General features: G+C 34.9%; 1 protein-coding gene across 5 annotated transcripts in view; it reads left to right on the top strand.

The window, feature by feature from the left end:
- LOC138708928 (ankyrin repeat domain-containing protein 1-like) overlaps window positions 1–15,618 on the top strand; it is a 91,719-nt gene that overhangs the window by 59,959 nt on the left and 16,142 nt on the right. For 2 of the 5 annotated variants that reach the window (XM_069839296.1, XM_069839294.1), the window contains one exon: window positions 8,542–10,949. The exons of the other annotated variants lie outside the window; for them this stretch is intronic. In XM_069839296.1, coding sequence (XP_069695397.1) covers window positions 8,542–8,622 — 81 coding nt within the window. In that variant the 3' untranslated portion in view covers window positions 8,623–10,949. Of the gene's footprint in view, window positions 1–8,541; window positions 10,950–15,618 lie in introns of those variants that run through there. 5 annotated transcript variants of the gene reach the window in all.

Here is a 15,618-nt window from a genome sequence, read left to right as displayed (position 1 = left end):
CTGCTTATTTGAAGAATTCGTAACAAGCGATAGAAATCTGAAATATTATAAGTCTCCAGGTATCGATCAAATTCCAGCAGAATTAATACAAGAGGGTGGAAGGGCATTATCTAACGAAATTTATAAGCCTGTACGTGCTATTTGGGAAAAGGAAATTGTACCAGAACAGTGGAAGGAGTCTATAATCGTACCTATCTTTAAGAAGGGGGACAAGACTAACTGTAGTAACTTTCGAAGAATATCACTTTTGTTGACGTACAAAATTTTGTCCAATATTCTTTTGAGAAGATTAACTCCATATTTAGATGAAATTATTGGGGATCATCAGTGTGGTTTTAGGCGTAATAGATCAACTATTGACCAGATATTTTGTATTCGACAGATATTGGAGAAAAAATGGGAGTATAAGGGTACAGTGCATCAGTTATTCATAGATTTAAAAAAGGCATATGATTCGGTTAAGAGAGAAGTTTTATATGATATTCTTATTGAATTTGGTATTCCCAAGAAACTAGTTCGATTAATTAAAATGTGTCTCAGTGAAACGTACAGCAGAATTCGTATAGGTCAGTTTCTGTCATGCGTTTCCAATTCACTGTGGGCTAAAGCAAGGAGATGCACTATCACCTTTACTTTTTTACTTTGCACTAGAGTTTGCCATTAGGAAAGTCCAGGATAATAGAGAGGGTTTGGAATTGAACGAGTTACATCAGCTGCTTGTCTATGCGGATGACGTGAATATGTTAGGAGAAAATCCACAAACGATTAGGGAAAACACTGGAGTTTTATTGGAAGCAAGCAAAGAGGTAGGTTTGGAAGTAAATCCCGAAAAGACAAAGTATATGATTATGTCTCGTGACCAGAATATTGTACGAAATGGAAATATAAAAATTGGAGATTTATCCTTCGAAGGGATGGAAAAATTCAAATATCTGGGAGTAACAGTAACAAATATAAATGACACTCGGGAGGAAATTAAACACAGAATAAATATGGGAGATGCGTGTTATTATTCGGTTGAGAAGCTTTTATCATCTAGTCTGCTGTCAAAAAATCTGAAAGTTAGAATTTATAAAACAGTTATATTATATTATATTTATATTGTTCTTTATGGTTGTGAAACTTGGACTCTCACTTTGAGAGAGGAACATAGGTTAAGGGTGTTTGAGAATAAAGTGCTTAGGAAAATATTTGGGGCTAAAAGGAATGAAGTTACAGGAGAATGGAGAAAGTTACACAACACAGAACTGCACACATTGTATTCTTCACCTAACATAATTAGGAACATTAAATCCAGACGTATGAGGTGGGCAGGGCATGTAGCACGTTTGGGCGAATCCAGAAATGCATATAGAGTGTTAGTTGGGAGGCCGGAGGGAAAAAGACTTTTAGGGAGACCGAGACGTAGATGGGAAGGTAATATTAAAATGGATTTGAGGGAGGTGGGATATGATGATAGGGAATGGATTAATCTTGCTCAGGATAGGAACCAATGGCGGGCTTATGTGAGGGCGGCAATGAACCTCCGGGTTCCTTAAAAGCCAGTAAGTAAGTATACACGTGTACTGCATTTTATTATAGCTACGTGATACAGAGCGAGCTGAGCAATAATTTTAATTTATGAGGAAAATTGTAATATTTACGTAATTGTTTGACCGATATTCTGTGGTCCGGATACGGACCGAGATGGACCAATTGGCGACCCATGCTTTGGTGTATCGCAATAGTAAAAGCAAGTCCGTAAAGGAAGTGACACCAGCTGCACCCTTCAGTACTCGCGCGGATTACATTTGTAATCCGTCTCTCTTATTTTAATATACAACTTTTACACATGAATATGTAATTTTACAACACACAGGTTGATTCAAGAGGATTTACCGCCACTTACGGAGCTTATTTCAGAAGACATTCTGAGCAGAAAATGCCATATAAACATTTGTCCTAATGTCAATATTTTCAGAGTTACACTAATTTCAAATTGTTTGTAAAATACCATTATTCTTGAGTTTTAAGGGTAAAATAATATTACAGACTAGCCGTACCCGTGCGCTCCGCTGCACCTGTTACAAATAAATATAAAGTAATTACATAATTAAAAAAGGACATTTTATCCAGGGAACATTCGTATTTGATAGAAGGATAAATCGTTTAATATGTTACTTCATTTAAATTGTATTCAAATAATTACAATGCAATCATTTTGGTCCAGAGATAATTCATTTGGTGCAGTGACAATTCCTTTAACATGTTTCTTAATTGTTATTACATGCAATCATAGTTTAATGAAGATTGTCATATCATTATTATATTACTTGCTATATGTTTCCATTGAATTATGGTAATAGCTTAATTTTAACCCTTGTTTTCTACGTTTCAGTAAATGGGCGCTTGGCCCACTATAGTTCTGAACCCTTCAAATAACTTAAATAGTGATACAGCATATATAGTGATATGTAATTATATTTCTTTCTTTCGAAAATTAAGAATTCACGATCTCCTATGTACCATTGCCATGGAATGAATAAATGTGTTTTTTCTTTCTACTCAAAAATGTTATATTTTGCACATTGGAGTTATTGCAGGAACAACAACGCTACAATCTGAGACGGTGGTGAAAATGTATTATATTGTTATTTTAAAAGAGTTGTATATCCTTTAATCGATATTACTTCATACAAACACAGAAACATTCTCTGTAGGCTACGTTTAATAACTTTCGTTTGTTATTGTCCAAGGCCCCTTATAGATGAAGTCGTTTGTTTTTTATTTTATTACAGCGCCTTAGATGGCATTATTATATACATTTTAAAACTCATTTATCTCATGAAATATCAGTCCTATCAAAATTTTGCATATAATAAAACTTATGGGAAATAAGTTTTAAAGAAACCTTTGTTATGTAATATTTTTCAAGAAAATTAATAATGAGGGAGATATTTCGTTTTATTTAATTCAAGCCCCCTTATAACCCACCTTTAAATAAAGTATTTTTAATGCCATATAGCCTAAAATCTAAGTTACAACGAACTTAATTTATATTCCAATTTTCATATAAATCAGTTCAGCCATTATCGCGTGAAAAGGTGACAGACAGACAGACAGACAAAAATGTCAAAAAAGCGATTTTCGGTTTCAGGATGGTTAATTATACATGTTAACATCAATTATTTTTGGAAAATCGAAAATTACCAGAAAAATGTTGGCTACAGATTTATTATTAGTATAGATGAGGTATCATATTCGGAAAAATTTTCTCAGGAAGCTGCATTTGAGGAACCCGGAAGTTCATTGCTGCCCTCACATACGCCCGCTATCGGTTCTTATCCTGAGTAAGATTAATCCAGTCTCTATCATCATATCCCACCTCCCTTAAATCCATTTTAATATTATCCTCCCATCTACGTCTCGGTCTCCCCAAAGGTCTTTTTCCCTCAGGTCTCCCAACTAACACCCTATATGCATTTATGAATTCGCCCATACGTGCTACATGCCCTGTCCAGAACTGGATTTAATATTTATAATTATGTCAGGTGAAGAATACAATGCATGTAGTTCTGCGTTGTGTAACTTTCTGCATTCACCTGTAACTTCATCCCTCTTAACCTCAAATATTTTCCTAAGCACCTTATTCTCAAATAATTCTGTCGTCGTGCCAGAGAATCAGTCTCATTCCTAGGCTTATTTTGGGATTTCGTAATAAGTTGTTCTTTTTACGGTGATGGGTTGTTAGCCCTTCACCCAACCCCCCCCCCCCAAGCTGGAGGACTACCCCTCATCGGCTGTCCGCGACTGCTTATTCAATATTGTATTCGCAGCTATCCTCCATATCTGGAGGCCATATACTCTATCCGCAACCTGAGGACTGTTCACATTTAAGTATTTTGTATGCAGTGGAAAAAGTTGTGTATCATGGGTTCTTTATCAATACATCATTCAATTTTTCTCAAACACACTTACACTGAGTTTATTGGTTGCATCTTCCACTATTGACATAGATTCATGGAGAGCCAGACCAGAGCTTTTTAATGGTGTTCGAAATCAAACTGAAGTGACTTGTGATGTATCCTATCGATGAAGCTACTTTCGAATTTTGAAAGGCACTTATGGAATCACGCACAGGTGATTCACTTTCAGGAAACAATGTTCCCACCACCGACTTCACTGCCCCGAAATGTTCGTTAAAGAAGTTCACAGCTTGTATCCACGTTCCACATCTAGTAATCACAGGTTGTGGAGGTAAAGGCAGATCCGGTAATAGTTTATTACAGCATTGCATGCCATACGGAGATTTATGGAACACTTTTTTTGTTGCTGATATTAAACCATTCATTTCAGGAAATTCATCTCTTATGGTCTCAGCCACTACACAGGCAGGTCACCCGCAGCTTTTAGCATATAGGATGCAGGATCTGAGTGGAGCACCAACACCTTTCCTTCGTTAATCCCTAACTCCTTAAGTTCGCTGTTAACGAATCGAGGAACTGTATCATGATTTATCTGTTCCAGTAAATTAAATAGGCCTAAGGCTTGGACAAAGTTTCTGGATCCAATTTACCTGCAACGGGATTTGCGATAAAATTACTCAAGGCAATAGTTGTCTCGTTAAAGGCAACCCATACGTAGGAATCGCCAAGTTTGACTCTAATCGTTTCCATTGTGTTAGTGTATGCGTGTAGCAGCAGTTGAAAGTGTTATTTCAAGTGTTTTTTGTTTGTGACATGAAGTTCAGTTTTTTAAGATGAGTTTGTCACACTTTGCACAGCACGATTTTACCATCATTAGTGTATTGTCAATTGAAATGCAATCTTTTAACTTGGATGCGACTGACGCCATAGCAGTAGACTAGCTAGCTTTATCACCTGTTGTCAGAATAAGCTTTGCATTTAAGACGAAATGGATAACATTTAGGATAAACTCACCTGTCATGTTCACACATGATAATGCGGGTTCACCGAGAAATGTTGCAAACAGCATCTTTTCACAATACAGGCAACTTACAATGGCTACTTCTTCATACTCATCGACATAACAGACACTATTTCTCACGCGCAACAGTGTTTGAAGGAGTTTATTTTTATACTTTTGTTGTGATAACAGTTTTGTCAAGCATATATTAACATGTCTTATCGAAGAGGACAGCAGAACTGATGGTAAACAACTGAAAGCAGATTTGAAGATATTCCACTTCTAGATTTCTAACAGGGATGGAAGAAAGTATTTTCCTCGCCCCTAATGCTATCTGCAAGCTGGGCGCAAGAACGACATGCGATCCAGATTTTTAAAATTGCTGTATTTTCACAAATATGTAATTCCGAAACGAGAGATTTTTACCATCGTTTTCAGGAATCTTAAATCAGTCTACATTAACACTTTGAGTCAAATACATCGTGCCCTACTAAGACCTTCTCTTGTTAGTAAAATGCCACTTTTCCTTTTGGCCGAGGATGCTATTGCTACTTATTGTCGTATCCGGGTGGTATAAAACATGCCTTAGAAAAAATAGTTTGCCATAACGCATTACGTAGTTAAAGATTCTTACAATTAGAATTGTCCAATAAATTATAAAGTACCAAATTACGCAGAAAATTCCTAATAATTATTTGAGAGAAAAAGTCAAGTTTTTACTTTATATCTTCAAACTTTTATCTCTTATCTCACCTCAAGTGGCTGGAAAAATATTTGTATGCATATGAGTAGAATCAGTTGGCATAATATTGTATATTAAGCAGCAAAGAACATACATTGTTTATAGAGCTTACTACAACTGCTGCTACTGCTACTGCTACTACTACTACTACTACTACTACTACTACTACTACTACTACTACTACTACTACTACTACTACTACTACTACTACTCCTACTGCTGCTGCTGCTGCTGTTCCTGCTGCTACTGCTACTGCTGCTACTACTACTACTACTACTACTACTACTACTGCTACTGCTACTGCTACTACTGCTACTACTACTACTACTGCTGCTACTGCTACTGCTACTGCTGCTGCTGCTGCTGCTGCTGCTGCTCATCATCACAATTCTTTCCAAAACCAGAGCAGAAATACATACAGTAAAACTGAATTAATTGAAGAAAGTCGCTCCAAGTTGGTTGATTGAAACTACGAAAAATTTTAGTTTAGATATTATACAATAAAATGAGAAAGAATTATTGTAAAATATCTAAGTTACTGAGAGGATTATAAAAGAGTAATTAAGCGTCAGATCTGAACCTCATAAGTGATACCAAGATGAAACCACTTATGAGGCAACTAGGCCAGGAGATAATGGGGTAAAGTGGCTAGTTCCTTTCCTCCTTAAGGGACATTGGTAAGGTTATTTTGATTTCAATTTGTCACTTTTATTGTATATAGGGGAGAGTTGGGTAGTATCGGATATCGGGTAATATCGGACAGTGAGTTTTTCATCTACCACCAGATGATAGTACCTGAATGACATGGTTACGTTTCTGTTATGTCGCTACAGAAAGTAACCATGTCATTCAGGTACTACCATCTGGTGGTAGATGAAAAAAAAGCACTGTCCGATACTACCCAACTCTCCCATACCTATAATTAAACATTTCAATTTTTAATCTAATGCATTATTTATATAGTACTGCTGCTTATAAACGTGTGAAAGTGACTTACAGAACTGTGTCGGTTGTTAATTTTTGCATTACATCACCTTTAAACGAAATAAAGTCCTTATTTAAAATAAAATATTTTCATGATTGGCATAATGACGTATGTGACACAAACTTTACACAGTCGTTTTGCATACAGGTCCACTAAACACCTCCTGCGGTGTATTAGTCAATATATAATTTTTCAGAAGTTAAATTTTTCTACCAAACGCAGCATTTTATCACCTTCTATGAAAGATAGTACACTCAAATGATAAGTTGAGGTTCCTTACTATTATTCACTAATTATTTTAGCGAGAACTTTCTAACATATAAATATTTTAATATGTGAAATAGCACTTAAAAGAAAAGACTGCATCTCTCTTAACAAATTATTTCCCAACTACGACCAGTTTCAATATTGTCGAGATAGTGTATGTAACCGTCTTAACAGAACTTACTTTTCAAAAACTTTATTGAAACTATCTGATATTATTGTATATTCAGACTCGTATGTATTTCCTTATAATCCAGTTCCTTCACCTAGTAATCATAAGAAAATTATGACTTAGAAATGACTTTACAGTATTCCAATATGTCGTAGAACTTCACATTTCCAACGTTTCGAAACTACGTACAGGTTCCACCAACAGACAGATAGGCATGATCAGGCGATTCGGTTTATCTGCTGAGTTTGTTATGTCTGGCTACTCCAAGCAATTCATCCAACAGAGTAGACTACCCATATGGTCACATCTATTTGCCCTGATGTTGGAATCTGTATGCAATTATAAAAGTTGGAAATGTTGAGTTCCAGTACATGGTAAAATACCCAAAAGTGTATGGTCACATTCACCACGAAAGCCTAAAAACAAATATGTGTCTTTTACATATCAAACTTGTGAATATTACCAAAAAAAAAAAAACAAGTTTCTTTACCTCTTACTACAGTGTACGTAACAATTTAACACTACACTGCGCCCTGTTCGCATTAGACAAGAGTTGCACCATTCAGTCCATGTAACCATACTCAACAACATCCTGAATCACTTCCAGAATTCTTCTACGGCATTCCGGTGTCTTTCGATGATAGGGAAGTTTTAAGGGTTTTAGTGTTTCGTCACTCCCATCACCATCATAAACCAGGTCATTATCAGTTCCTTCACCCTCCTGCAGAGCATGTGGTAGATTACCTAACACATTTCCTATGAAATGGGCAGCACTCGTCTTCAACTGCTGCTCCACAGCACAGAACGGAAAAACTTTCTCAGCATCGCAACCAAACTCTCTCACTGTATCACTGACACTTTCATGGTAACAACGGAGTAGATCTTGACGATGAGCATCCCGAGTTGATTTGTCTGTCGATACGAAGAGCAATCGCCCTAAATCCGTTCCTGGAGAAGTGTAGCGAGCTTGCTGGAAGTCGAGAAAACACATTTCGTCTGGTTCTTTGTTGACAGTTGATGAAGGATAATGAAACATGAAGTTATTGACCCACATGTCTCCGTGAGTGATGACATTGTAAGGTTCATTGTTGGGGTCTCCATATGAAATTGCAACCATTCGATCAGCAACACCTTCACTAAACCTTTGAAGTTTTACCAAATACGGACTGTCTTCAGAGAAATGTTTCTTAGCTTCTTTAATAGTATCTTCAAATGCATACTCAATGATCCCGCGTGATACTTTGTCCATATAATATTTGGTATACACAGTTTCATTTAGACATAGTCGAACTTCTTGGAATCCCTCAGGATCAAGTGTTTTCATAGCTAGAGATAAACCATGAAAACGACCAAGTTTCCTCATTACGAGAAACAGTTCAGGCACTCCTAATATTCTCAAGCGATGTAACACAACAAATCCTTTTGAAGTCATGTTTTCTAATATGATGACGTCATTTTCTCCATCTGTTTCAGCTCTGTAACAGTGAGGTGCAATTAGGAATGGCCGCTGTACATGTGGCAGCTTCTCCATTTGAAATTTGTGAAATGCCGTGACAACCCTGTTATAGAACATGACTTCGTTTTTGAAGAAAATGTCACTATCCAATTGCTTACGTCTTCTGGAATCTAGAGGAAAACATTTTATAAATAAATTGACAGATTTCTTCGGACCTTCAGCCTTAACTGCAAACACAGATGAAACCCATAGAGAAGCAAGAATTCGAGTTATTTTTATGTTCACTGTCTCAGAGTCGAGCCTCTCTTCCTGTAAGATGATCTTGACAATATTTCGTAAGTACTCGGTTGGAAGTTCGTCGTAACACCTACCGTGGTCGAGCATTTTGACGTAACTAAAACTCCTGTGGTTGAAAATGAAAATCCGTGTCGTGTGAATGTTATCCGTATCTGCTTATTTTATGTATAAACGCTAAGGTCAACTGGTATATTATCGTGTGCATATTTTCATTCTCGCCGCAGTTTTCGTGTTGCAACATGTTTTGATGTATGAAACCTCAGGTCCGGTAGGTTCTGTAAAGCTTTCGGTGGACGAAAGGATTAAAGATAGAGAAATATGTCTGTAGTTTTGAATAGGCATCCACATTGCATAATGATTTGCAGTGAGTGTTTGAGGTAAATGTTTTTAATATAGTAGACTTCCTGGATACTTATTTACAGGTAACATTAACTGCTTTGCTTGTACATAATCCATATAATATACAGAGCGAGTAGGAACTCTATCTACAAAGTTTGAGAACTTGTTCATGGATGTTTGCAGAGTTCTTTTTATATGAACAGCCTCTGAAAGTTTGTCGGTAGAGTTTATACCCACTATGTATTTATAATCAGATTATAAATAATTGCACATCAAGCTGTTCCATGACATGAAGTGTATTTTTTTAATCTTCCAACTAATATTCAATACAACACTGGAACATAATTGACATTTTCCACCATTAAAACGTACAGTGGAGAGTAGAGCCAGTCAAAAGTTTTAAAACCTGGTCAAAATTTCTGATGGCAAATCTCGTAGTTTTATGAATTCCATAGAAATCATGGCTAGAAAGAAGAGATTTTTACATGATAGGAAAATATTCATTGAAGTTCTGTACGTTTTCTGAGAGATTTACTAAAATTTTTAAACTTCTCATCGTAGAATACATGAGGACAACGTACGTGGATGAATCAAGTAGCTAAACTATTTCGAGATCTTCAGTGAAACTCATGCTTTTAGTATCCATGATAAGGTGCAGGAGATTTTCGGCATATCTGTATGTACTACGTTTACAGAGATTTCTCCGTACGATTAGGCGACAGAGTTCCACCAGTTAATTGAACATAACAAAATATAATATTCACTCTAGTAAAAATTTAAGCTGTCTTCATATGAAAGAAGACAATGTGAAATCATTCGATACTACCGTAACGAGTTAAACAAGTTTTCTTACATAAGATAAAGTAGTACTGTAGAGACTGTATGACCCCTACGTCTCCAAACTCGTTAGTCTAGAAGACATTAATGCGATTAGCTACATAATTTTATTATCACTGCAGTCGAAATCTGCTTGAAACAAAACATTACTGCTTGAACATATAAGGTTCGTTCCAACAAGCGGTTCATGGATCAGTTCATGTACGGTTCCTGTACCATCTTATGCGCATGCGCTAGTTGAGCATCTGGTATGGAATTGAAACTGGACTGGACGCTGTTGGAACGCTTTCGCGGATGGTTATGTACTAAATCCAGAGATGCTATAACTGTGATCATCTTTGCTAAGAACGGGATGCTTATTATTATCATTTCGCGGCTAATTCTAATTGCAGAAAATAGAATTTCGATCATTTTCAATTAAAAGATGACAAAAAATATGGAAGGCAAGAATTCCGCTAATTCAATGTCGTGTACTGGGGGACTCTCATCTAAAAATAGTTATTTTTTATTATTAATTTATGTACGTTTTTTATTATACTTTTAATCAAAGCTGCATGTTGAAATTGTAATTAACTATTTCAATACCCAAATAATTTCCAGTCTCTTTCTTTTTGGCGAAAATTTAAATTAAATCTCTAGTTTTATTATTCGTCTGCACTGTCACTTTTCATCTTTAACCTCATTGATGTGAACAGTCGATCATGTCTTTCTTCAGTATCAAGGAGACGTTGGTGAGCTTATGCGCATGCGTGTCTCGCGTACTCTTCCGTACATGCCTCAATCCGCGGACTATTTCTGACCGTTCCGAACCAGTGTCAAAAGTTTGTTGGAACGCCCGACTGCAGTACATGTTTCCGGTTCAGGACTGGTTCGGATTGTGTTGGAACGCTTTTTCTGTACTGCGCATGCTCACGATGGTTACGGGCGGTTCCTGACTGTTGTTGGAACGAACCTATAGGCTTACATTGGATTACATTTATATTTATTATTGGATTATTATTTGAAATTTTATTATGAAATTGGATTTAATTGTAATTTTTTGTAGATTGTAATAATGATTTTGGCTCTAAAATATGTACACATCGCCCGTCGCTCTCATTATTTATTAATTGAGATAAGTCGTAACATAGTGGTTGTACCTACAGCATATAGCAATAACGTTCTAAATTAATGCAAAACTAAGGGTGAAGAAAATAAAATAGAGGGTTTTCTTTTAAAAGTAATTAATATTTACTTCATAACAATTCTTGTTGAACATTTCTTAAGAGAAAAATCGTAGGACTTCAATACCTGAAGATGAATTACTTTCTAGAACTGCAGTAAGTTACTCCTAGCCGTCACGAAAAGGCCCGAGTTACAATTCCTTCCTCAGAACATAATATAATTCTACAACCGGACAAGATCACACGGCATTCCTGGTCTCTCTGGAACTTTGTCGCCTAATGGTATGGAAAATCTCTGTATACGTAGTACGTACAGATATGCTGAAAATCGCCTATACCTTATCAGAGATACTACAAGCATTGTACATATTTAATTGATGACTCTGTAGGTATATTGTGTTGCTGTTATTTTATATATTTAGTTGGTATAGCAACAATGGTGCCGTTGTTGTTCCGTTCGCAGAAAGCGTAATTAGCTAGTAATTAACCCAACACTACAAAATCTATAACCAGATTAATTAATAGCCAATACAGTGTTCAATAATAATAATAATAATAATAATAATAATAATAATAATAATAATAATAATAATAATAATAAGTTATTAAAGCTACATAATAGTTATATGCGTTACAAGAGCGGTATGTTGAAGTTTTCATGTTCGAGGAAAAGTTTGAAAAAGCAGAACGTAGTTGAGCTTTTTTAATTTCCGACAATTGAAAGAAAACATACCGCTCGTGTATCGTACATTATTTTGTGCGAAGATCGTTTATTACATACCTGAAAGAGGAATTTCTAATTAGTTGCAATGAAATCTCCATCTTGGTTTCTGTTCAATGACGGCAAATTTGCAAAACAAAAATATCTATCTTCAACATTGTTGCTTTAAAATATTTTCTGTGTTTACTATACTCCGGCAGGCCGTGATGTACGTCTGTCTTTTTTTCCCCCAGTCTATGATGAGTCTGGAATCTTGTTGATTTTTTCACGGCTTCCTTAATGTTACTTGCGTCACGAATGCAGTAACTTTAGTGGAGTTGTAGAGTTTACTTAATTTTTGCAAATATTTAAAAACAATAATTAACAGTGCAATTTAGGTGAAATTGCAGTGGCAAGTTTCCAATTTATAATTATTACTACGTTGAACGTCTCTAAAAATAATATGTTAAAAGCCTAAAGCAGTAAAATCAATATGTCACTTAAGCGGTAAGAAGAGGGAAATTGTTATGTGTGTTAGGTTGGGAATACTGAATGTGGAATTTTAGACTTTCCGCGGATTGGTTTTCTGCGGAAACCAAGCAAATACGCACGATCTCGCACAAAAATTATTTTGTTATATTGATTATATATTTTTCGTAGCTTCATATCGGGTCCGAATATTTAACATCTATAGTCCTATTTTAGTCAGAGCTTTGACCTTCTCTTCCCATCTAATTTTAACTCTAAAACGAATTTTCTTTAATTTATGCAGATTGCTAGCGTTTAGAGTTGGGTTACTTTACGACGTTATATCAACATCTCAGGTTATTTAGCGTCCGAATGAAATGAAGGTGTTAATGCCGGTGAAATGAGTTCGGGTTCCAGCACCGAAAGTTACCCAGCATTTGGTCATATTGCATTGATGGAAAAATCCCGGAAAAACCTCAACAATATACAATAAATAATTTAATGGTGTTCCGTCTCTGACTTAACATACATCATATACTAGCCGTACCCGTGCGCTCCGCTGCACCCGTTAGAAATAAATATAAAGTAATTACATAATTAAAATAGGGCATTTGATCCAGGGAACATTCGTGTTTGATAGAAGGATAAATCGTTTAATATGTTACTTAATTTAAATTGCATCCAAATAATTAAAATGCGATCATTTTGGTCCAGAGACCACTCATTGGTGCAATGACAATTCCTTTAACATGTTTCTAATTTTTATTACATGCAACCATAGTTTAATGAACATTGACATCATTTAGATTTAATGTGTATACTTTATTTTACTTGTTATAGGTTTCCATTGAATTATGGTAATAACTTAATTTTAACCCTTGTTTTCTACATATTCAGTAAATGGCGTTTGGTCCACTATGGTTCTGAACCCTTCAAATAACTTAAATTTTATAATATAATATTACATTATTATATTATATTATATAATAATAATAATAATAATAATAATAATTTATTTTAGCTGGCAGAGTTAAGGCCGTAAGGCCTTATCTTCCACTCAACCAGCAAAAAGTGTATATACATATGCATGAACTTACAAAGAATTCAACAATTTGATTAAGTGAGAGTTGCATGTATACAAGAGTTATATACGAATTAAACAACAAAATACTATGAACTATTAATTAGACACTGAACTAAACTGTGTAGCAGAATTAAGCTAAAATACATAGAATGTTAATATATTTCAGATAATATTAGATAATAGAAAGAGATTATTATGAGACAATTTTGAAAATACAGCACTATCAGGATGTTGTCTAAAGAATGAAGTAACAATGTAGTCAGTGATAGTTTAAATCAGTAAGATTGGAGTGAAATGCTAATAAGGTTATCTTTTAAGCTGTTTTTAAAGGTGTTTATTGTCTTGGAGCCCCTAATACTTTGTGGCAAGGAATTCCATTGACGCGAGGTGGATACTGTAAAAGATGATGAATGACAAGATGTTCTATGAAGAGATATATTTAGCGTGCCACAGATAAGTGATCTGGTATTTACGTCGTGGTTAGAGTATAGATAGGAGAAACGAGACGAAAGGTAATTTGGTGTTGAGGTGTGCAGAATTCGGTAGAGTAAAGACAAAGAGTGTGAAGTTCTGCGTTCCTTAAGTCGAAGCCACGAAAGACTTGCGAAGGACGGTGATATGTGATCATATCATCGGATGTTGCACACGTATCTGACGCACATATTCTGAGCTCGCTGTAACTTGACTGACAGTTCAGAACTTAGGTCACTTAACAAAACGTCACAATAATCGAAGTGCGGCATTACTAGGGTTTGTACTAGGGTAAGTTTTAGTTGCTGGGGCAAGAAGTTTCTCAAGCGACTCAAACAGTGAATGGAGGAACAGATTTTTTTTTATCGTTTCTTTAACTTGAAAATTCCAACTTAGATTATTATCAAAAAAGAAGCCAAGATTTTTTACGACAGATGAATAAGGGATTAGCGTGTTGTTAAGGGTAACAACTGAAAGATTTCTGTTATTATATTATATTATATTATATTATATTATATTATATTATATTATATTATATTATATTATATTATATCAGAAGTTAATGTAATAACATTATAGCATTATGTTCATCTAGAGAAACTACACTTTCCAATGGTGAAACAATAATTAATTATACAAATCGGTTAATTTAGCTTCCGATATTACTTCAAACACAGAAACATTCTCTGTAGGCTAACTTTCATAGCTTTCGATTGATGCTGTCCAAGGCCCCTTATAGACGAAGTCATTTGTTCTTTATTTCATTATACGGCCTTAGATGGCCAGTTATTTTAATTTTAAAACTCATTTATCTCATTAAATATCAGCCCTATCAAAATTTTTCAAGGAATAAAACTTATCGCAAATTATTTTTAAAGAACCTTTTGTTATGTAACATGTTTCACAAAAATCAATAATAAGCGAGATATTTCGATTTATTTAATTCAGGCTCCCTTATAACCCCTCTTTTAAATAATGTATTTTGAATGCCATATAGCCTAAAATCTAAGTTACAACGAACATAATTTATATTCCAATTTTCATCGAAATCCGTTCAGCCATTATCGCGTGAAAGGTAACAAACATACAGACAGACATACAAAGAAAAATTTCAAAAATACGATTTTCGGTATCAGGGTGATTAATTATATATGTTAGGACCAATTATTTTTGGAAAATCGAAAATTACCAGAAACCATTTCTTAATTATATTTATACCTCTATTAGCATTTTAGGTAGGCATCATTCCAATTCAACGAATCTAGTTTAGATATAAAAGGCCTACAATAAAATAAGAAACAATAATTGTGAAATCTTACTTAGATTATTATATATTGTTATTAGTAAATAAGAGGTTCTGGTAAGGTTTATTTGATTTCAATTTGTCACTTTTATTATATATACATTCAGTTTTTAATCTAATACGTTATTTATATAGTAATGTTGCTTATAAATGTGTGGAAATGACTTACAGAATTCTGGTGGTTGTTGCTATTTTGGATTACATCACTTTTAAACGAAATGAAGTTTTTGTTTAAAAGGAAATGTTTTCATGAGTGGCATTAAAGACGTATGTGACACAAACTATACATGGTCGTTTTGCATACAAGTCCAGTACACACCTTCTGCGGTGTATTATTCACTATATCACTTTCCAAGAGTTAAATGTTTCTAGCAAACGCAGCATTATATCAGCGTCCATGGCAGGTAATACATTCAAATGTTAAGGGGAGAT

Source organism: Periplaneta americana, chromosome 11 (genome assembly GCF_040183065.1).
Source record: "Periplaneta americana isolate PAMFEO1 chromosome 11, P.americana_PAMFEO1_priV1, whole genome shotgun sequence".
Classification (NCBI taxonomy): domain Eukaryota; kingdom Metazoa; phylum Arthropoda; class Insecta; order Blattodea; family Blattidae; genus Periplaneta; species Periplaneta americana.
This window is presented reverse-complemented; position numbering and strand designations above follow the sequence as displayed.